This window comes from Haliotis cracherodii, unplaced genomic scaffold (assembly GCF_022045235.1).
Source record: "Haliotis cracherodii isolate W230 unplaced genomic scaffold, xgHalCrac1.p SCAF_23, whole genome shotgun sequence".
Lineage (NCBI taxonomy): Eukaryota > Metazoa > Mollusca > Gastropoda > Lepetellida > Haliotidae > Haliotis > Haliotis cracherodii.
The window spans coordinates 12,037,905-12,060,529 of record NW_027266279.1 but is presented as its reverse complement, the minus strand read 5'-3'; the positions used below and the strand labels follow the sequence as shown (position 1 = coordinate 12,060,529).

General features: G+C 43.0%; 1 protein-coding gene across 1 annotated transcript; it reads right to left on the bottom strand.

Annotated features, from left to right (window-relative positions):
* Positions 1 to 4,397: 4,397 nt before the first annotated feature.
* LOC139471779 (uncharacterized transporter slc-17.2-like) lies at positions 4,398 to 22,404 on the bottom strand. The gene is made up of 11 exons (XM_071254270.1): positions 22,347 to 22,404; positions 18,835 to 18,983; positions 17,298 to 17,531; positions 16,837 to 16,924; positions 15,472 to 15,567; positions 14,530 to 14,654; positions 12,339 to 12,488; positions 11,576 to 11,708; positions 8,562 to 8,712; positions 5,807 to 5,897; positions 4,398 to 4,628 (listed from the first exon to the last, which is right to left on the bottom strand). The coding sequence occupies exons 1-11, from the start codon at positions 22,402 to 22,404 to the stop codon at positions 4,398 to 4,400; spliced, it is 1,506 nt and encodes a 501-aa protein (XP_071110371.1).
* Between the last annotated feature and the right edge of the window lie 221 nt (positions 22,405 to 22,625).

The window sequence follows — 22,625 nt, the reverse complement described above, 5'->3', positions numbered from 1 at the left end:
CGTGATATAGGGATAGTTATACAATCACTGTTAAAAACTGTCGTGATATAGGGAGAGTATACAACCACTGTTAACAACTGTCGTGATATAGGGAGAGTTATACAACCACTGTTAAAAACTATCGTGATATAGAGAGAGTTATACAACCACTGTTAAAAACTATCGTGATATAGAGAGAGTTATACAACCACTGTTAAAAACTGTCGTGATAAAGGGATAGTTGTACAACCACTGTTAAAAAACTGTCGTGATATAGGGAGAGTTATACAACCACTGTTAAAAAACTGTCGTGATATAGGGAGAGAAAAAACTGTCGTATCGTCGTGACATTTCAAGAGAGCAACACGTACGGTCATGATTTAGAAAGTCTTTCGCTGTCAGGATAAAGGTGGGTTAAAGTAGATATTGGCTGACACAAGTTGACATGGTACAATTAAACAAACTACTACACTGTTCAAAGTGTGCTAAGGATAAAGGTTTTATGATATACAAAAATCATCGAACAAATAAAGATTGAAATATTCCGGTACACAATGATTGGGTAACTATAGGAACTTCATTTCATGATGGAGGGACGGAGGCATTCAGTGATTGAGTACAATGTACTTGAGGTGCTTGAAATCCTGTGATTGGGTGTATCGTGACAGAATCGTTGGAGGTCGCTTTTGGAGCGAATTTTCGTAATTTTGGAGCGAGCTACAGATCGCCTTCTCACGATGTCCTGTCCTTCCGGGAACTTTACAGAAACTCGTCAATGTTCTTTTCTGAAGAGGGGCGGTCGGGTAGCCTAGTGGTTAAAGCGTTCGCTCGTCACGCCGAAGACCCGGGTTCGATTCCCGACATGGGTACAATGTGTGAAGCCCATTTCTGGTGTCCCCCGCCGTGATACTGCTGGAATATTGCTAAAAGCGGCGTAAAACCATACTCACTCACTCACTCTTTCTGAAGAGCGGATAGACCACCTAGACGTTGCCAGGCTGTGATCGAATCACGTAATTCACTGAGAGCTGTTCTTTTTTGGGACAATGAATAATATATTGATTTTGAGGGGGTTTACTTATAAGTAAGTTCTGGTCAGATACTGTCATTTTGACAGGTGATCTGACTGACTGTCGGTCACATGTTTGGTGGCATGGTGTGGCCCATGACAACGGACATGTTCATTGGACATGTCTTCACGCAATTATTATTTTTTTGGCCATTTCAAAAGATGCACACAATTTAACGTATTACCTTTAAAGTGGTCCTTAGCAAACTTTGAGTAGTTTAGAAGAGTTATGGTAAATGCAAACGGCAGCTTCAATTGAATGTAAAAGTTTTGGAAATAATCCGTGTCACATGCTTACCGAGACCCTCTTTGTCTCTCTTTGGTGCTATGAGAGGAGTAGATTCTGCCATCCAAACTCCCCTCTCGTTGTACTTGTGACGATCCAATTACAGATGAGGACGAGTCCACATATATTCCACAGGTAACATATGAAAAGAAACAGAATAATGTCATCTCATACCTGTAACCTCTTGCAAGGTCACTGCCATTTATACTATAAACGTGTATGCGCATGCGTAGATTATATAAAAATGTGCACAGCTTTGTCAAGACATTTTCCTACTTTCCTCGTAGTTCTATCTGTGGGATAAGGGGCGGTCGGGTAGCCTAGTGGTTAAAGCGTTCGCTCGTAACGCCGAAGACCCGGGTTCGAATCCCGACATGGGTACAATGTGTGAAGCCCATTTCCGGTGCATTTCCGTGATATTGCTGGAATATTGCTAAAAGCGGCATTAAACCAAACTCACTCACTCACTCTGTGGGATAACTTACTGTGGTCATTCGCTTTATCATGACAAGCATGCGGTAAAAGCTGGCGATATCTATGATAAACAATTGACAACAATGTGTAGCCGTCGACGTTTCAGCTACAGCAGTGTGGGTGGTGCGGAGCATATGTGGTGGTAGTAGTAGTTGCAGTAGTAGCATTGGTTGTGGTGGTAATAATAGTGGAATTAGTGTAGGTGGTACCAGTAGTTTCAGGTAGGTGGTATTAGCAGTTACTAACATTTTGGATCAGTAAGTTTACAGTTTTCATACGGGCTGAGGGTGGTCGCCTAGTGGTTAAAGCGTTCGCTCGTAACGCCGAAGACCCGGGTTCGAATCCCGACATGGGCACAATGTATGAAGCCCATTTCTGGTGTCCCCCGCTGTGATATTGCTGGAATATTGCTGAAAGCGGCGTAAAACCATACTCACTCACTCACTCACTCACTCATACGGGCTGTAACTTTGATAGTGGTACTTAGGGTATGTGTGTACAGAAGCATGCTTTCCTCGTGATAAATTTAGCCCTTAACCTACATATAACTCGACCCACAGCTGAACCTGGCTGAGATCAACGTGTCATTTGAATGTTCTGTGCTCAAAAGAAGGTCGAGGTCTTGTTCACATTGAGTAATGCGCTGATCAGATGGTTCAAAACATTGGTACGGGTACAACAAGAGAGGCGACCATCGTCGCCCGTTGTCGACTGGCTACTGAGTCAGTACATCGTTGTCGTATTGCTTCAGGTCACAATGTAACATGACGCCGCATGACCATGACAATGAAATAAATTTTGCCGTATCACTGTGTTAGATCAGAATATGGCCCAGATGACACAAAGATATGTTGAATAAAGGTTATACAACAAACAACGTTTATAACGATGACGCTTATAACGAACTGACGGATATAACGAGCTGTTTTTTTTGTCCCGACCATTTGCTGTATACATGTTGCAATTATGTTTATAACGAAGTACGGTTATAACGAACTAAAATTAGAGGTTCCTTTAAGTTCGTCATAACCGTAGTTTACTGTATACATATTGGATAACAAGATAACAGCGTCTAACTGTCATTCGCCAGCAACCTACCTAGTGAATCAATGTGTTGAACAAGAGGGCGTGGCTCATTGGTTTGTAGTTAAACGTGATCACGCCCAGAGACCAAGGATTGCTAAGTTCAGGGAGACCGACGATGAAAGTGGCAACGTTGAAAGCCCGTACTTATTTTCGTTCACGTGGATATGGTATGGCAGCTGACCTCACAACCCGACAACAGTTGAAAAAAAATGGAAGAAACCAGCATGCGGGGATATTTCAAGAAATGATTTTTTGTAACCGAACCGGATACCCGTCGGCTCTACAGTGGACGAAGGAGGACGACGCCATACTTCTCTCAACAAGATTTGAGAATGTCTCGTTTACGTCAAAATACTGTCAATACATCTGTGACGCGTGAAGATCTGGGTAGAGAAGAGGTGACCATGCTTGTCGTAAGAGGCGATAAACGGGATCGGGTGGTTAGGCTCGCTAACTTGGTCGATGCATGTCATCGTATCCAAATTGCCTAGATCGATGTTCATGATGTCAGTCATTGGATTGTCTGGTCCAGACTCGATTATTTACATACCGTCGTCATATAGTATGAATGTTGCTGAGTGCTACGTTAAGAAACAAACAAACAAACAAACAAACAAAATAATACATCTGAAGACAAGTCCATGACATAGATAGATATCTCACAGGGACCTATTCTCATCGACAACGATGTCATAGACGTGCTGACCCAGTTCATGTAAGCAACTGTGAGGACAGTCAGTGCAGTGATAGCGATCAAGATAAACAACAAGGTTTATATCCTTGTAGGTACTTGGAATGTCAATGGACTTGTGAGCAAATGTCTGTCGTCTTTGGATATATTTTGCAAAGCTGAAGCATTTCTGAATGAAATTGATTGCAACCCTTTCCCGATAATAATTTGTACACTTCAGCAGTAGAGTCATCTAAATCTGGACGTCTATGTGGGAGCGTACATGTATGCATAAGAAAACAATTGTGTAAGAAATGTGTAAAAAATGTTTTTAATGAAGAGAATATTTTGTGTTTTAGAATCTTACATTATTATCAACATGTTAACTTTACATGTTCATTAGAGATACTTGAAGCCTTTCTGCTTAACAATGTAACATCTATCTATGAATGTTATATAGTGATTTCAATTCCCGGGTCCACCTGCACAGAACAATCTCAGCACTACAATGATTGTAAATGTTGACGATCGCGATCTTTGGCTTCGGCTACAATCGCCATCCTCTTCCACAAAGCGATTGCAGACAAAGATCGCTGTCAGCTACAATTAAAACATACAACTGGTCTGTTCATTGTATTTAGTGAATGGCCGCTTTTTCCTTTCACAGTTTGCAATCATCATCATTGAATTCATGGAATCACAGTTATTCCGTGCGGTACCATTCCCTGTAGAATTGTCTGGTTTAACATATTGATGTATCAACGCATCCATGATACGGTTAAAGGGGGTTCCCTTTAACCGATGTATGTTGTATTATGTCAGGCTGAAAACTGTTACAGATGAGTTGACGTATCTGTAATTTCCTTCTTGTCAAAAGTGTCCTTGGTATCCAGAGCTCTGTCTGACACGTCGCCCGCCTCATTCCCCTCCCCCACGTCCACCTCCACCTGGTCCACGGCCCACGGCTGCAGCTCCCCCCGGGCCTGGGTGCCGAACACCAAAGTTCCCAGGGCACAGAATCCCGCACACACGTAGAACACGTTCCGCCATTCTTCCTGGGTTTTCTGTGGGGAGAGGCAAATGTGTGTGTGAGTGATAATAGTGTAACGCCGCGGTAAGCGATATTTCAACAGTGTACAGAACAAGAAAAGGGGCTTTTGACATTGTATGGGGAATCGAACCCGGGTCTTTGGGTGAACGTTTTACCAAAACCAGCTTGATGGCTAACTGAGGCAATAGTAAGGGGCTGACCATTTCATATTATGGTTGTGGTGATGGTCAATCTCATTAAGATCAGATCTTTTTTCTCGCTACCGCTAAACAAAGATCTGAGGACATCCCATTACGGGTCACGTCAGAACGACCTTTCGTTAATTTTGGCCGACCAATGAAATGACTGACAAGAAATCGACATAAGCCAATCAGAAGGCAGCTTTCTCGAGCTTTACGACACTGGTTTCAAATTGGCGACGACTTTCGAAACATATTTTGTCGTATTCTCGTGGTTGCATGATCAGAAAACACATTCCGACTGTCACTTTCACGATCTGGTAAGCGACGCTCTGATTGGATGGATGAAAGGTCGTTCTGACGTGACCCGTAATGGGATGTCCTCAGATTTTTGTTTAGCGATAGCGATAACTAAGATCTGATTTTAATGAGATTGTGGTGATGGTGGGCTGTTGCTGAAAAAATATCTGGTCTCAATTCAAAATCCCAGACACACAATCCTCCCAGAACATGAAATATGAATATTATTTTCATTAAAGGTCGGCAACATTTAATCAGAAACTGAAAAAGCAGTGAGCACCGATTTATGCGTTCACATGAATGGGTTGGGTTAACGCCGTATAACAATATTCAGTCATATTGAGAGGTAAGTCAAACAGCACAGCGCAGACGCGGGTAGATCATTAGGGTGTAGTCATAAGAAGTTTTAGTGAAGCGTTAAACAGCTAAAGAAAATCCAAGTAAGGGTGAATGCGGGAACCGACTACAAGCAGATTCATTGAGGCACCACCAATCGTTACAAGTGACATTACATCATAAAAAAACAATCCCGTATATGAAATGATGACGTCACGCGTAAGAATTTGCCCTATGTCGTACGAGGCGACTTAATGGATCGTGTGGTCATGTTTGTTGCCTTGGTTACAGACCGCTGTCGTATGGCTGTGAAAGCTGAGAGCAACGCTGAACAAAACAAACAAAGAACTTAACCGATAACGACTCTTCTACTTACGTTTGGGGTGAGGGCACCGGCTAGGAGAGGTGACACCATCCCCGGGACCGTCGCAGCAGCGTTACAAATACCGAACAGTATACCAGCGTATCTGCAACGCGAATGTCGACATTGAGACACTGATACCAAGGAACTGATGCTCTGATATACTTGTATATTGCTCAGAAAGGTGTAAAATAACAAAAATACCAAAACAGGAAAAAGGACTTACCAATCACAATTAAAAATTATATTATTTCATTCAGTGAAATATATATTTAATTATGAATATATCACGGACTTCCACAGCTATCCATGGAAGAATGAGGAACCTTGGTAACGCCTATTTGAGCCATTTTCCGTTACTATGCCGACAGGGTACACAAACAATTGGATTGACACACTGTCTATGTTGGTAAATGAACTCGGATGTCCGACACTTATCACGATCACTTTAACCACCAGGCTACGGGTTTCGATCCCCGACCGCGTCATACCAAAAGACGTGAAAAGATGGTACTTGTTGTTACCCTGTCTGGCGCTCGGCATTTAGGGGCCAAAACAAGGACTGGTCGGCTCGGAGTCAGTATACTGTGTCTGAGTGGGGTATTCATGTTAAACTGCGGCATGGTATCTCAGTGAGCTAGCACTATAAATCGGCATCAGTCCGGAATAGTACAAGCAGCCACACAAACACACGCACGTACAGGCACGTCGCTATATAAGTGCAATAATCTTGGACGCGACGTTAAACCCCATCTCACCAGTACACTGCATATCCGGACACTTTGTCAATACACCATATATCAATACAATACTATATCCATACTTTGTATATCTACACACTGTATATCAGTACACTGTATATCGATACACGTTATGTCAGAACACTGTAAACTCACGGGCAATAGAAAGTATACACTTTTAAATTGTTGGGGTAAGACTGTTTCAATGCTTCAGACAGACTAGCAGGACACAAGACAGGCCAAGATCGGGCAGACCACGAGTGACAACGTAACAGGAAGATCGCCACATGCGCACGTACCATCTGCGCAACAGGTTCGTCAAAGCGACGGAAACGACAGCAACGGTGTTAGGACACCGTATCAGTCGACGCACGGTGCTACGACACCTACGTGACGCAGGTATTAGATCTCGCCGTTGCTTCCTTGGAATCGCATTGACCCGGCAACATCGACGTTGAAGACTGCAATGGGCCAGAACAGTAGGACATTGGCATGTCCGTGATTGGTATAGGGGGCTTTTCTCTGACGAAAGAAGGTTTCAGCTGTTTCACAATGATGGTAGAGCTCGAGTATACCGTCGCAGGGGGAAACGTTTGGTGCCAGGCTGCATTCAAGAAGTTCATCCCATTGGTGGAGGTGGTGAAATGGTTTCGGGTGGAATTTGTGGCAACCAACGGGCGAGGCTTGTCAGCGTCCGCGGCATCCTCAACAGCCAGCGATACAGAGATGATGTTCTTCAACCCGTGGTGCTTCCATTCCTTCGCCAAAAGAAACACTCCTGCAGCATGACAACGCTAGACCACACTCTGCAAGGCTCGTCCAGGATTTCCTGAGAGTGAGTGAGTGAGTATGGTTTTACGCCGCTTTTAGCAATATTCCAGCAATATCACGGCGGGGGACACCAGAAATGGGCTTCAAACATTGTACCCATGTCGGGAATCAAACCCGGGTCTTCGGCGTGACAAGCGAACGCTTTAACCACTAGGCTACCCGACCTCCCCGGTTTCACGAGAACGAACAACGTCAACATTCTCCCGTGGCCAGCACTCTCGCCTGACTTGAGCCCAGTTAAACAATTGTGGGAACATCTGAAGTGTCAGGTCCGAAGACGTCCACACCCACCAGCAAACTAGCAACAGCTTGCCGACGCTGTAAGAATTGAATCGAATCGGATTCCCGATTACGTCAACGTCAATGAGGCGGCGTGTCTGAGCGTGCATTGGTGCTCACGGTGGTCATACTCGTTACTGAGGGTGCCAGGTTTCCGTTGAAGACGTTCTTCAACAAATGGGTTACGCTTTCTTCTTTCTTTTTTTTGAGGGGTAGCCTAGTGGTTAAAGCTTTCGCTCGTCACGCCGAAGACGCAGGTTCGATTCCCGATATGGGTACAATGTGTGAAGCCCATTTCAGGTGTCCCCCGCCGTGATATTGCTGGAATATTGCTAAAAGCGGCGTAAAACCATACTCACTCACTGATCATTCCTGTGAACTGTGATCTGCCTACCCCCATGTACTTGTAAACGTCATGTACACGTCACCTGTTTTGAGTTTCGCACAGAAATTGTGCATAGACTATCGTATGTGACCCAATAAGCGAATATAATTGAATAACATTCTCTTGTTTCTTTTCATTTTATTGACAATCAAACATGGGTGTATACTTTATTTTGCCCACTAGTTTATATCTGCAGCATCCATATCTGCACACTGTATATCAGTATTCTAAAAATATGTATACTGTATATCCACACACTGTATATCAATGTACTGCATATCCGCACAATGTATATCATTCTTCTGAATATCCGCAAACTGTATTTCAGTATACTCCATATCATCTACATCAGGATTGAGAGACAGAACCTCAGATAAACAAGGCCAACCAAAAAGATGAAAATCTCATGATCTATACTTTTAACGATGATAACATCTTTTGTTTTAACCATCCGACACATTTGGAACACAACTTGGAACAACTAATTAAAAACTGAATATTCCCATCTTGATTTGAAAAGAGGAAGAAACCCTACCTTGGAGCGAAGTCGACAGTGTTGACAATGAAGCCAGCAGATGCCATCCCAACACACCACATGGCTATCGTCAACAAAACTACAGCGACATAGCGGTTCTCCACGTTCACAAACCCTGTCCCGATCAGACACGCACCTGCCCCCACGAAGGCTGAAATAAAACCTAATTTGTGATATAAAATGATAGATTTGGTAGAAAAGCATGTGCAGTGCAACCCCACTAATCCGGAAATCGACTACTTGATCGATTATTGTTAAGAATGTATTCCAGTATACGATGGAAATTTGATAACCTGAAGATTTCACCGGGAGCGCTACTATCTGGATGTATGGGGTGTCACTAAACATAACCTGCTTAAAGATATTAAGAAATTATGTCCAAACACAAGTGAGGCTGGATGTACATGGCAGAGACACTCTTATCATCACAATTCAGATCAGTACCGCCTCTACCAACTGTCAAGTCTTGTGTTGAGGTGCAGCATGCGTTGCATACACAGCCGGTAGCTTCAATCTGTCCCCAACAGTGATCAAAGACATTTGACTAAGAGGTTCCATTGTGCATCTAACATTGTCTGCAGCTCGTATTCCCTACATCTCGCTTTGCCTTCATTGCATTTTTGCCAACATTACACTTTGACTTTCGATCGTTTGCTAACATTTCAATTTGCCTTTCGCCAATTTTGAAATCATTTCACTTTAACTTCCACTCATTTTGCCTTCATTTTACTTTGCCTTCCGACCATTCTGTTTTCATCTCATTTTGACTAAATTTCAATTTGCCTCCCAATCATTTTGCCAGCATTTCACAGTTTTCGGCTGATTTGGCCTTCTTTTCACTTTGCCTTCCGCTCATTTTGCAACATTTCACTCTGTTTTCCGCTCATTTTGCCTACATCTCATTTAGACTAGATTGCCATAGCCTTCCGCTCATTTTGCCTACATCTCATTTAGACTAGATTGCCATAGCCTTCCTCTCATTTTGCCTACATCTCATTTAGACTAGATTGCCATTCCCTTTCGCTCATTTTGCCTACATCTCATTTAGATTAGATTGCCATAGCCTTCCGCTCATTTTGCCTACATGTCATTTAGACTAGATTGCCATTCCCTTTCGCTCATTTTGCCTACATCTCATTTGGATTAGATTGCCATAGCCTTCCGCTCATTTTGCCTACATGTCATTTAGACTAGATTGCCATTCCCTTTCGCTCATTTTGCCTACATCTCATTTAGACTAGATTGCCATAGCCTTCCGCTCATTTTGCCTACATCTCATTTAGACTAGATTGACATTCCCTTTCGCTCATTTTGCCTACATCTCATTCAGACTAGATTGCCATAGCCTTCCGCTCATTTTGCCTACATGTCATTTAGACTGGATTGCCATTGCCTTCCTCTCATTTTGCCTACATCTCATTTAGACTGGATTGTCATTGCCTTCCGCTCATTTTGTCTACATGTCATTTAGACTGGATTGTCATTGCCTTCCGCTCACTTTGTCTACATCTCATTTAGACTGGATTGCCATTGCCTTCCTCTCATTTTGCCTACATCTCATTTAGACTGGATTGTCATTGCCTTCCGCTCATTTTGTCTACATGTCATTTAGACTGGATTGTCATTGCCTTCCGCTCATTTTGCCTACATCTCATTTAGACTGGATTGTCATTGCCTTCCGCGCATTTTGCCTACATCTCATTTAGACTGGATTGTCATTGCCTTCCGCTCACTTTGCCTACATCTCATTTAGACTGGATTGTCATTGCCTTCCGCGCATTTTGCCTACATCTCATTTAGACTGGATTGTCATTGCCTTCCGCTCACTTTGCCTACATCTCATTTAGACTGGATTGTCATTGCCGTCCTCTCATTTTGCCTACATCTCATTTAGACTGGATTGTCATTGCCTTCCGCTCATTTTGATTACATTTTACATGTCCGTCATTTCATTTGCCTTCACCTCATTTTGGTTTCAAATCATTATGCCTACATATCATTTTGGCAACAATTCACATCACCTTCAATGTGCTTCACCGTGCACCATGAATATGAGGCAAAGGTCATTTGTAGCCGTCACATTCCACTGTTATCACGGCGAGAATCTTTGGGGCTTTACTTAAGTCATATTCAGAATAAAACCAACGCCACGAGTTGTATATTAAAGAATTACGTCTAGCGATTGATTAATTTAATATGCGTTTTGCGACGACCCGTTAATCTGGTCGAACCCTGAAAACAAAGCCACTACTTATGACGCGATTGTCCGATTATACAATGTGTGTATCTACAGTTACTGACATATACAATGTGTGTATCTACTGTTACTGACATATACAATGTGTGTATCTACAGTTACTGACATATACAATGTGTGTATCTACTGTTACTGACATATACAATGTGTATATCTACTGTTACTGACATATACAATGTGTGTTTCTTCTGTTACTGACATATACAATGTGTGTATCTACTGTTACTGACATATACAATGTGTGTATCTACAGTTACTGACATATACAATATGTGTATCGACTGTTACTGACATATACAATGTGTGTATCTACTGTTACTGACATATACAATATGTGTATCGACTGTTACTGACATATACAATGTGTGTATCTACTGTTACTGACATATACAATGTGTGTATCTACTGTTACTGACATATACAATGTGTATATCTACTGTTACTGACATATACAATGTGTGTTTCTTCTGTTACTGACATATACAATGTGTGTATCTAATGTTACTGACATATACAATTTGTATATCTACTGTTACTGACATATACAATGTGTGTTTCTTCTGTTACTGACATATACAATGTGTGTATCTACTGTTACTGACATATACAATGTGTGTATCTACTGTTACTGACATATACAATGTGTGTTTCTTCTGTTACTGACATATACAATGTGTGTATCTACTGTTACTGACATATACAATGTGTATATCTACTGTTACTGACATATACAATGTGTGTATCTACTGTTACTGACATATAGACTGAAAGATCTTCCGGGTGGCCGTTGTGCTGAGGTATTTCCTTGACCGGATGTAGTCGGCCACCTGACCTGTCAACATTCCGGACACGGCCTGGCTCACGTAGGGAATGGATGACAGCAGGCCGTTCTTGTGAAGAAAATCAATCGATTTTCATTAAACATTTCCATGATGGACACTATACACACAACTAGCAATGATGATTATATTACCTTAAGCAGTGAAATTAACTGAGTGAGTGTGTGTCAGTTTTACATTGTTTCAGCATCATTCGTTCCATATCAGTCCAACATCCAAATCGACCTCGGCTCTTCGCTGTGAGTGAGTGTGTGAGTGGGGTTTTAGGCCCCTTTTAACAGTATTCCAGTAATATCACGGCGTGTCAGCTTAATGTGGGAGGAAAGCCCGAAGTGATGCAGGTCTCAGACGTTTACCACGGGTATGGTGCTGACAAACCTTATAACATCATCGGGGCGAACCGGGATTCGAACCCACAATCATAGGTTTCTGGCGTGCCCAAGGGACGCAACTCTGCACAGCGAATCGCGGCGCCTTAGACGACTGGGCCACCCGTGCCCTCTGTTCTTCGCTGTGACAAGCGAACACTTTAACCACTAGACAACTACAGGAATTCAGAACAAAAAATAATTATTATAATTTCCATCATAATCGTACCTCACAACAATAAAAAAATATATCATTTGTTTCTAGTCCACCGGTATCGAAATGCCAATTCGTCGAATGTATTTACATACGCACCTCGGCTATGTCGAAATCCAGCACTTCTTTAAGGAATGTTGGTGTGATGGTCAGTAGTGTGTATATTATCCAGTTACAACACACGTGTGCAGTTAGACATGCCCACAGCGCCGGTGACTTCAGCAGGGCGGCCCATGGGGTCGAAAACGTCTAGATAACAACGTTAACACCTCATTTGTGAAGTTATTGAGACATCACTGGCGTCTGTTAATTCCGGAAGTCTGATTCCCGAAGGGTCGGATTAATTAATTATTTTTTCCAGAATCAGCAGGTCCGAGTGATTTCTCTGACTTAAAACAATATAATAAAGGCATTCTTACCTATAGCAATGATCGCCAAAATGAGACACATCGCAACACCGATTTTGCTTTCAGCGAGCGTTGCCTTAGCCTCATCGTAGATACATGACGTGTTGTTTCAAATAACGTTTTGTATTGAACGAATATTTAGCTATCATCTGTTGTCGACTCGCAGTTAGGCATATGTCATTATCGGTTAATATAATGTCCAGTGTCCCCCACGTAATATAATGTCCAGTCTCCCCCGGCGTAATATAATGTCCAGTGTCCCCCGGCGTAATATAATGTCCAGTGTCCCCCACCGTAATATAATGTCCAGTGTTCCCCGCCGTAATATAATGTCCAGTGTCCCCCGGCGTAATATAATGTCCAGTGTCCCCCGCCGTAATATAATGTCCAGTGTTCCCCGGCGTAATATAATGTCCAGTGTTCCCCGGCGTAATATAATGTCCAGTGTTCCCCGCCGTAATATAATGTCCAGTGTCCCCCGCCGTAATATAATGTCCAGTGTTCCCCGCCGTAATATAATGTCCAGTGTCCCCCGCCGTAATATAATGTCCAGTGTTCCCCGCAGTAATATAATGTCCAGTGTCCCCCGCAGTAATATAATGTCCAGTGTCCCCCGCAGTAATATAATGTCCAGTGTTCCCCGCCGTAATATAATGTCCAGTGTCCCCCGCCGTAATATAATGCCCAGTGTCCCCCGCAGTAATATAATGTCCAGTGTTCCCCGCCGTAATATAATGTCCAGTGTTCCCCGGCGTAATATAATGTTCAGTGTCCCCCGCCGTAATATAATGTCCAGTGTTCCCCGCAGTAATATAATGTCCAGTGTCCCCCGCAGTAATATAATGTCCAGTGTTCCCCGCCGTAATATAATGTCCAGTGTCCCCCGGCGTAATATAATGTCCAGTGTCCCCCGCAGTAATATAATGTCCAGTGTTCCCCGCCGTAATATAATGTCCAGTGTCCCCCGCAGTAATATAATGTCCAGTGTCCCCCGCAGTAATATAATGTCCAGTGTTCCCCGCCGTAATATAATGTCCAGTGTCCCCCGCCGTAATATAATGTCCAGTGTTCCCCGCAGTAATATAATGTCCAGTGTCCCCCGCAGTAATATAATGTCCAGTGTCCCCCGCCGTAATATAATGTCCAGTGTCCCCCGGCGTAATATAATGTCCAGTGTCCCCCGCAGTAATATAATGTCCAGTGTTCCCCGCCGTAATATAATGTCCAGTGTTCCCCGCCGTAATATAATGTCCAGTGTTCCCCGCCGTAATATAATGTCCAGTGTTCCCCGCCGTAATATAATGTCCAGTGTCCCCCGCAGTAATATAATGTCCAGTGTTCCCCGCCGTAATATAATGTCCAGTGTTCCCCGCAGTAATATAATGTCCAGTGTCCCCCGCAGTAATATAATGTCCAGTGTTCCCCGCCGTAATATAATGTCCAGTGTCCCCCACAGTAATATAATGTCCAGTGTCCCCCACAGTAATATAATGTCCAGTGTCCCCCTGCGTAATATAATGTCCAGTGTTCCCCGCCGCAATATAATGTCCAGTGTCCCTCGGCGTAATTTAATGTCCAGTGTCCCTCGGCGTAATATAATATCCAGTGTTCCCCGGCGTAATATAATGTCCAGTGTTCCCCGCCGTAATATAATGCCCAGTGTCCCCCGCCGTAATATAATGTCCAGTGTTCCCCGCCGTAATATAATGTCCAGTGTCCCCCGCAGTAATATAATGTCCAGTATCCCCCGCCGTCAAACCATATTCATTGAGTGATAAGAAACCTTTCGACCATTTCGTTACTGAATCGACCGTCTATAGTAGTCACTGGTCTTTAAAAGAATATATAACACATTTAAATCATGTAGATACAATGGACGATACCTGTTGTTGTTTCCCTATACTGGTGATGATATAGTTCCTCTCTCTCTCCGTGATACGAGGGTGCTGAGCCGGTGTGCTGGCGACCGTAAAATACCACAGGGCGCACCATAACAACGATATTCCACCTGTAAGTAGGTGATGTTGTTCCAAAGGAGATGATATCAACTAGTTCTTGGGAGAAATGATAGCATTTATTGATTGCAAAGATTGAACAATTTCCTTGTTTCCTCTTGGCAAATGTTATTCCCCACAATCTCAAGCCGTGCCCAAAGCAATATACATTAGCAGGCATTATAAGGGGAGCATTTGTGATGGCCGGACACCTTTCTGAGTGAGTGAGTGAGCGGGTGAGTGATTGAGTGAGTGAATGGGTGTGGTGTGTAGGGTGGGTGGGTTGGTGGATGGGTGGGTTTTGGGTGGGTGAGTGAGTGAGAGAGTTGGTTTAACCTTGTTTTGAACGTGTTTCCAGTAATATCACGGTGCATTAGCTCACTGTCAGAGTAAAGTCATATTGTGTGTTAGATACCAAAGTTAGTGAGTGAGTGAGTGAGTGAGTGGGTGTGGTGGGTTGGTGGATGGGTGGGTTTGGGGTGGGTGAGTGAGTGAGTGAGTGAGTGAGTGAGTTTGGTTTAACCTTGCTTTGAACCTGTTTCCAGTAATATGACAGTGCATTAGCTCACTGTCAGAGTAAAGCCATATTGTGTGTTATGTACCTAAGTTAATACTGTCATTATTTATTTATTGGGGGTTTATCTACGGTACTAAGTACGGTTTTGGACATAATGGATTTCGGTTAATGACAAAGACGGGAAAAGGTATATTCGGTTGTAACAATTTACTTGAAAGAATACTCGGTTATAACAAATAAGATGTGGGGAATAGTCGCTTGAAGTTTTAATGAATCTAATCACTTTAGTATCGGATTGTGTATATCTTAATTACCTGTAACATAGAACATGGAACCCCATCCATTATCGAAGCCATATATGCACATGAAGCCCGATAAAGCGAACGTTGCTATGCTACCAAACTGAGGTCCTGGAATGTAGAATATTAATAACAATATTACAATAATGACAAAACGGCTTCCCCTTCTATCTGTGACAAATATTCAAGTCAATCTATAAACAAGCTATATTTCAAGATTGGCTGGGTTTTTTTAAAAATACTATATGAGCAACTATTTGCAAAAAAACATTTAAAAAATTACACAGTCGCAATAATGACTTCAGAACATTTCTCCATGACTTTTTGTACAGATATTGGAAGTGAAATTAAATCATCAAAATATTCATTTGCATCGATCCGTTGACATGTGTTATGACTTGTAGTGGCCGTATAAACTGTTGTAGGTATGTTTTGTAATAACTGGCACTTTGAGATGTTTCTGGATGGGACAGTTTCTAGAAGGCTGATAGTACCTATATAAGAGCGACAAGAGTGTGATTTCAGGCCTTTCCGTCTACTTGCAAAGTGCATCTTCCCCAGGCAAGTGAGGTAACTGACTTTAAAAGTCCAGTTTCCACACTTGCCGAACTAGGCTGGTATTATGGAGTTACATTTTGGGTGGACAAACGAGTCTATGCATAGTCCAATGAAAATCGCGCAACGAAATCAAAATCCGGTTCGTAAACTGTCATGCAGGTTTCTGTCGATTGCAGCATTTCCAAAGCATGTGCACCCCTGACTCGTTGTCAACAGATATTTTCCAAATCTTTTCATGTTTTTAATCAAGGTGCTCGGGTGATTTGATGCACTTCGCGATGTAAGACCCGTTTTATCACAATATAGATTTTGATTATCGATCAGATCTTCTTGACTGGGCGCTGCCATTTTGTTTGAAGCAAATGCAAGTGATACGAGAGGTGGAATCTGATTGGTCCATACGATCGAGGCTAGGAATTCCAGCCTAGTTCGGCAAGAGTGGATACTGGACTTTCAAAGTCAGTTAACTCACTTGCCTCGGGAAGATGGCGAAGTGCGGTTAGGAGAAATATTTGGAAGTACCGAGTTCCAGCCAGCTTCCAGCACTATTCTTGTAGTATTCCGGACTAATGGAGTGTGCAAGCCCACTGGCATACTAACCCGCAGTTGTTTAACATAGAGACCCAGCTCAGACACAGTATACTGACTCCGAGACGACCAGAATTTGGTTTACCCCATAATTGCCGAGCGTCGTGCATGGAAACATTAAATACCATATTCCGATTTCTAGGTTAACCTCTGCCTTCCAATTGGAAATCACCACGAAACACATGTCAGATTGGGCGATTTCCTCAGAAATATAAACTTTCAAATCTGATTTACCTGAGTAACAGACAGCAGTGAGTTTTGTCTTCTCTAGTTGTGGCGCCCATTGGCCCCACATGGATTGAAAAGATGGAAAAAATACTCCCTGGGGAGAGTATAGTAAAACATAATTTAAAACAGTAAAACAAAATAAACCAGAATTTAGCTCACAGTCATAAATTGTCTTGTGGAGTAGAGCTGTAGAGCTTTCGGAATGTAAATACACCCACTATGGTCAAATGACGTTCTTTCATTGGACAAGAACCTTTTAATGTACTGGTTGAGAGTAACACAATTGGAATTGTGTCGACTGTTTTGTTGTTGGTTCGTTTAAGCCTCCGTGATAACTGTAATAATTGTGTTAGATATCGCAATGCGCAATTCCATCAGTGAATTTATCATCCTTAGTAATAATTGCATTAATGAGAAAGTAACATGGAAATTAAATAAGCTATTTTCAACTTGACAGTCATCTCTACCTGTGCCAGGCCAAGAATCACACGCAGCACATACACCAGGTAGATGGAAGTCCGGGCGCCGATTGGTAGAAGCAGTGTGGCGATCGAGCCAATCAGCATCCCGATAAACAAGACGTACTTCCCGCCAAATCTACTCGCCAGTATTCCCGCGGGAATCTGTGTCACTATGTAGCCGTAGAAGTACGAGCTGAGGATTCCAGACTTCTCTCCCTTGGACCAGTTAAACTCGGCATGCTGGAAATATAACGTGTGAAGTACAAGGACATATTATTTATCCCATCTTTGAACCATAGCTGTGTTTACGTAGGAAGTGTGTGAGTGTGTTTGCGGTGGTGGGGGGTGTGGGGGGTGGGTGGGGGGGGTGTGTGTGTGTGTGGGGGGGGGGGGGGACACATAGCAGTTTGTTTTCATTTTTAATTTACATGAACAAGATTGATGCAATACTTTGACAAAGCAGGACACTTCGAAGCCATCGAGCGATGCCAAAGGCTGCAAGACATCAAGTAACGAGTATCGAGTTCCGTTTATGTAAACACGAACGTTAACAATGGACTATGTAATGCACTAAATACGAACGTTTAACAAATATTATAGCTAAAATGAATAGAATTATCACAAATATGCCCGCTTGTTTTCAGAAAGGCCACTGCTTTTCCTGGCTGCTATCTTTTCTATTTCTCTGTGACGTCAATATTGTCACGTTTCTTGTTTGTGACGTCATCCTCTAGTATGTTCTATGACGTTGCAGTTTGAAGTTCGGTGACCTCCGTTGTGAGCTTTTTTCTCTCTATAGCATATATTAATAAAGTTAGGAACGTGGTTTGTTTAAAAAATAATGTCTTTAAACATCACAATTAATGATATTACAACACAAAACAGTGTCGAGTAACGAATTTCTGTACCAGAATTGTCATGTAAAATATGTGAGGTGGGTGTTGGAATATCCAAAATGGCTGTTCCTGACGATCTCATATTAGGTCAGACACTACCATCTTGGATTTTTACAGACGGTATACGAGTTCATATGGGGTTAGTAGTTTTGCTCTCTGATTGGTCAATCTGACTTCGAGGCATAATGAGAAGAGATACAAGTGAGTGAGTGAGTGAGTGGGTTTGGTTTACGCCGCTTTTACATTATTCCAGTTATATGACGGCGTGTCAGCTTAGTGTGGGAGGACAGCCCGAAGTGATGCAGGTCTCAGATGTTTACCACTTCGGTGAAACCCACGAGCACGGGTATGGTGCTGACAAACCTAGAAACATTATTGGGGCGAACCGGGATTCGGACCCACAATCATAGGTTTCTGGCGTGCCCAAGGGACGCAACTCTGCACAGCGAATCGTGGCGCCTTAGACGACTGGGCCACCTGTGCCCCCTACAGCGTTCAAAACTACTGAAGGAGGGAGACGGTGTAGCGTCAGCCATTACTCTTCGGGATAAGATAAGGCCACGTGGCCCCAGAAGAGATACAAGGACGGCCACATTTGACCATGATACGTAAAAGTGCGAAGGGAATGAGGTGGTTGAAAACTGTACCTCCGATGTCGACGACGTAGAATTGGTGTCGGTGTCGTTGACCATGCACACGATGGCGACGCTGAGGTTGACACGGGCAGCGTTCATCATGATGCCCGCAAACAAGCCAACGAAGGCCAGCAGCCATCGTTGTGAACACAGGCACGATACTACAAAGGAATACAAGTCCGTATACAACTATTTGAAGAATAGGGGGTGAATACGTTTTGGAAAAGAACGGTTCACTTAAAATATAAACATAAACAATTTGCGTTTGTCCGCATTTAACCAAATAATACCAAATGATTCAGTGTCACATTTTGTGAATCAGTGAGTCAGCAAATGATTTTTCGCCGCTTTTAACAACATTCCAGCAACATCATGGCGGGGGACACCAGACATGAGCTTCATACATTGTACCCATATGGGGATTCGAACCCGTTTCTTCGGTGTGATGAGCGAACGTTTTACCTATATGTTTAGTATACATTATTCAAAGTATGCTGAGGATCCATTTTGATGATATCGAAACATCATCCAACAAATGAAAATTAAAATATCCCAGTACACAATGATTGGATAACCCCTATAGGACCAAAAGATGTTAACATATGGTACTTGTTGTTACCCTGTCTGGTGCTCGGCATTGAGGGGCTAAAACAACGGCTGGTCGGCTCGGAGTCAGTATACAGTGTTCGAGCGGGGTATTCATGTTAAACTGCGACATGGTATCTCAGTGAGCTGGCATTAATAATCGGCATCAATCCGGACTCGTACAAGCAGCCACAAAAACACACACACACACGTACATGCACGTCGCTATATAAGTGCAATAATCTTGGACGCGACGTTAAACCCTATTTCACCTCACCTCACCTCACCTCACCTCAATTTCATGACGAACGGACAGCGGCATGGGGTGCACGGGGTGATTGAGAACCTGTGTTTGGATGTATCGTAACAGACTCGTTGAGCATCATTATAAGAGAGCACAACAACAGCGACTGAGGATTGCAACTGTTACAACTGAATGCACCTTGCCCCCCTCGGCCTCAAAAAAGTCGTCTGACGACCAAAGAATTTAAGTCGATGAACAGACATGCTTGAAACTCGGTCAACACAACGTCATGAAGCAAACGTTTTTGGTTTCAAAATGTGATCAGCAGGGCATTTCATCGATACCAGACGTTTGGATCAGCTACCCAGCGACATGCAGGTGATTGCAGCAAGATGTCATCACTTCGTGACTACCACCACTCTGAGAAATGACCTGCGGAACGCCAATGGCGCCAACATTTCTACTCAGTCAGTGTGTGATCGTCTCCGCGAGGCTAGTCTCCGGTTATCGAAGCATGCATTTGAATCACACCCATCCGACACCACAAAGAGGCGCATTTGGATTAGACAATGAATTTGTTTTCATGATTTCTTTTATGTTTCAGATTTTGACCTGTGATCACGCGTTCTTTGTTGTCATTCTGTCGCACATGACAACAGAGCTTTGTTCATTGAACATGCCTTCGCGCAATATTGTCTTTGGCTTTTTCAACACAATTTGACGTATTACCTTGTTGATCCTTAGCAAACGTTGAGTAGTATATGTTAACATGATTAGTATGCTAAAAAAGGGGGGAGGGGGGCGCGCACCTGCCTGCATCCGAGTATAGAATACTCTTGGTAATTTTTAAATATTAATGTCCTCTTTAAACGGATTGAGCGAAGTATTTTGATTTGCGGCTGTCACTAACTGTCACTAACTGACATGCCATTAAATGAGAATGACGAACGGTTGCACATGCCACAGACAGACAAAATGTCTGCCTTCTCATCGTTCATTCGGCGGTGTGAATGCCATCAAACACAGGTGTTCTTGGTCCAAATTCGGACATTTTACATGCCGTCGTTATATATAATGAAATATCGCTGACTCCCGCGTAACAAAGTAACACTCACTCTAATCTGCATTAAGTGACTAGTGGTCGCATTGGGGTTGCGCACACATTGTGAACATTTGTTTGATTAGGGTCATAAGATATGAATTCTCAACAAAGCTTTCAAAAATGTTTCATGTGGAGAACATTTCAAAATCTTATTCATAGGTAAAAAAAAATATGTCTGATCCAATTCCCTATTTTGACGTGGACCACATGTTACCGTGTTTTCGGGTAAGCAATTAAATTGCCCTTGCGTGTGTTTGTGACGACAGCCACTGGTGGGGCAGGTTACGAAAAACGTTTCGCGAACACCTGAAATAATCGCTATTTGAGAGTGATTCATAAATACATGCTCATGATATACTCGAAATCGTACAATGGATATTCATGCTTATGGAAAGTGATTTGTCGCTTTTAAGACGGAATCATAGAATAGCGATGATGCACCAGTTAGCAAATAGTGAGTGAGTGAGTGAGTATGGTTTTACGCCGCTTTTAGCAATATTCCAGCAATATCACGGCGGGGGACACCAGAAATGGGCTTCACACATTGTACCCATGTCGGGAATCGACCCGACCGCCCCAGTTAGCTAATAACACGAGTTCTGTAGAGCAAAGTGTTCGTCGTGACCTGAGACGAACTCTTTCAACAGTAATCATAATTATGATCACATTGTTACTATACACTCCGTTTAACTCAAAATTTACCCCAAGAACAGAGCCCTCTATGGGAGTTATGGTGGCTGCTCACAATGTATCTTTGGAAGAAACCACTCTTTATACATAGTAAGAATACAGTTAGAAGACATCATTTAAACATATATCACTAGTCTGATACTGATGATCCAAAGATGTGAAAAGAAGGATGGGAGTCAGTACAGTATGTCTGAATGGTGAGGTAAGGTGAGGTGAAATGGGGTTTAACGTCGCGTCTGAGATTATTGCACTTATATAGCCACGTGCATGTGTGTGTGTGTGTTTGTGTGGCTGCTTGTACTAGTCCGGACCGATGCCGATTTATAGTGCTAGCTCACTGAGATACCATGTCGCAGTTTAACATGAATACCCTGCTCAGACACAGTATACTGACTCCGAGCCGACCAGTCCTTTTTTCAGCCCCTTAATGCCGAGCGCCAGACAGGGTAACAACAAGGACCATCTTTTAACGTCTTTTGTTATGACGCGGTCGGGGATCAGACCCAGGACCTTCCGCTCTCCGGGAGGTCGCTCTATCACTAGACCACGGAGGCGGTGTGTCTGAATGGGGTATCCATGTTTAACTGAACATACGTCGGGCCAGTACAAACATACACACGCGTTTCACCTCACCTTAGGGGCGGTCGGGTAGCCTAGTGGTTAAAGCGTTAGCTCGTCACGCCGAAGACCCGGGTTCGATTCCCGACATGGGTACAATGTGTGAAGCCCATTTCTGGTGACCCCCGCCGTGATATTGCTGGAATATTGCTAAAAGCGGCGTAAAACCATACTCACTCACTCACTCACCTCACCTTATCTGACGTTCAATGGACATCAAACATTTCATCTGAAACCAATACGACAGCATTGCGTTTGTCATAAAAAAGAGCATGTTATACCTACATGGGGATGCTGCAGGGAATTTCTCATCTGTCGCTGCTGACTTCTCCTGACTCGACATGTTGTATATATGCACGTCATGTACATGGAAGTGTATATATTGATCTGATCACTTCGAGTCCCCCTATGAGAACAAACAAACTCGGCCTGCATCTCACCATCTCTAGATACAATGGAGTTTGTGATCACGAAGTTACATTGCAGATTTTCTTCAGTGTAACACGACCCATATAAAATAACGGCGTCATTCCAGTGACTCGACATTTTAATATATCTTATCAG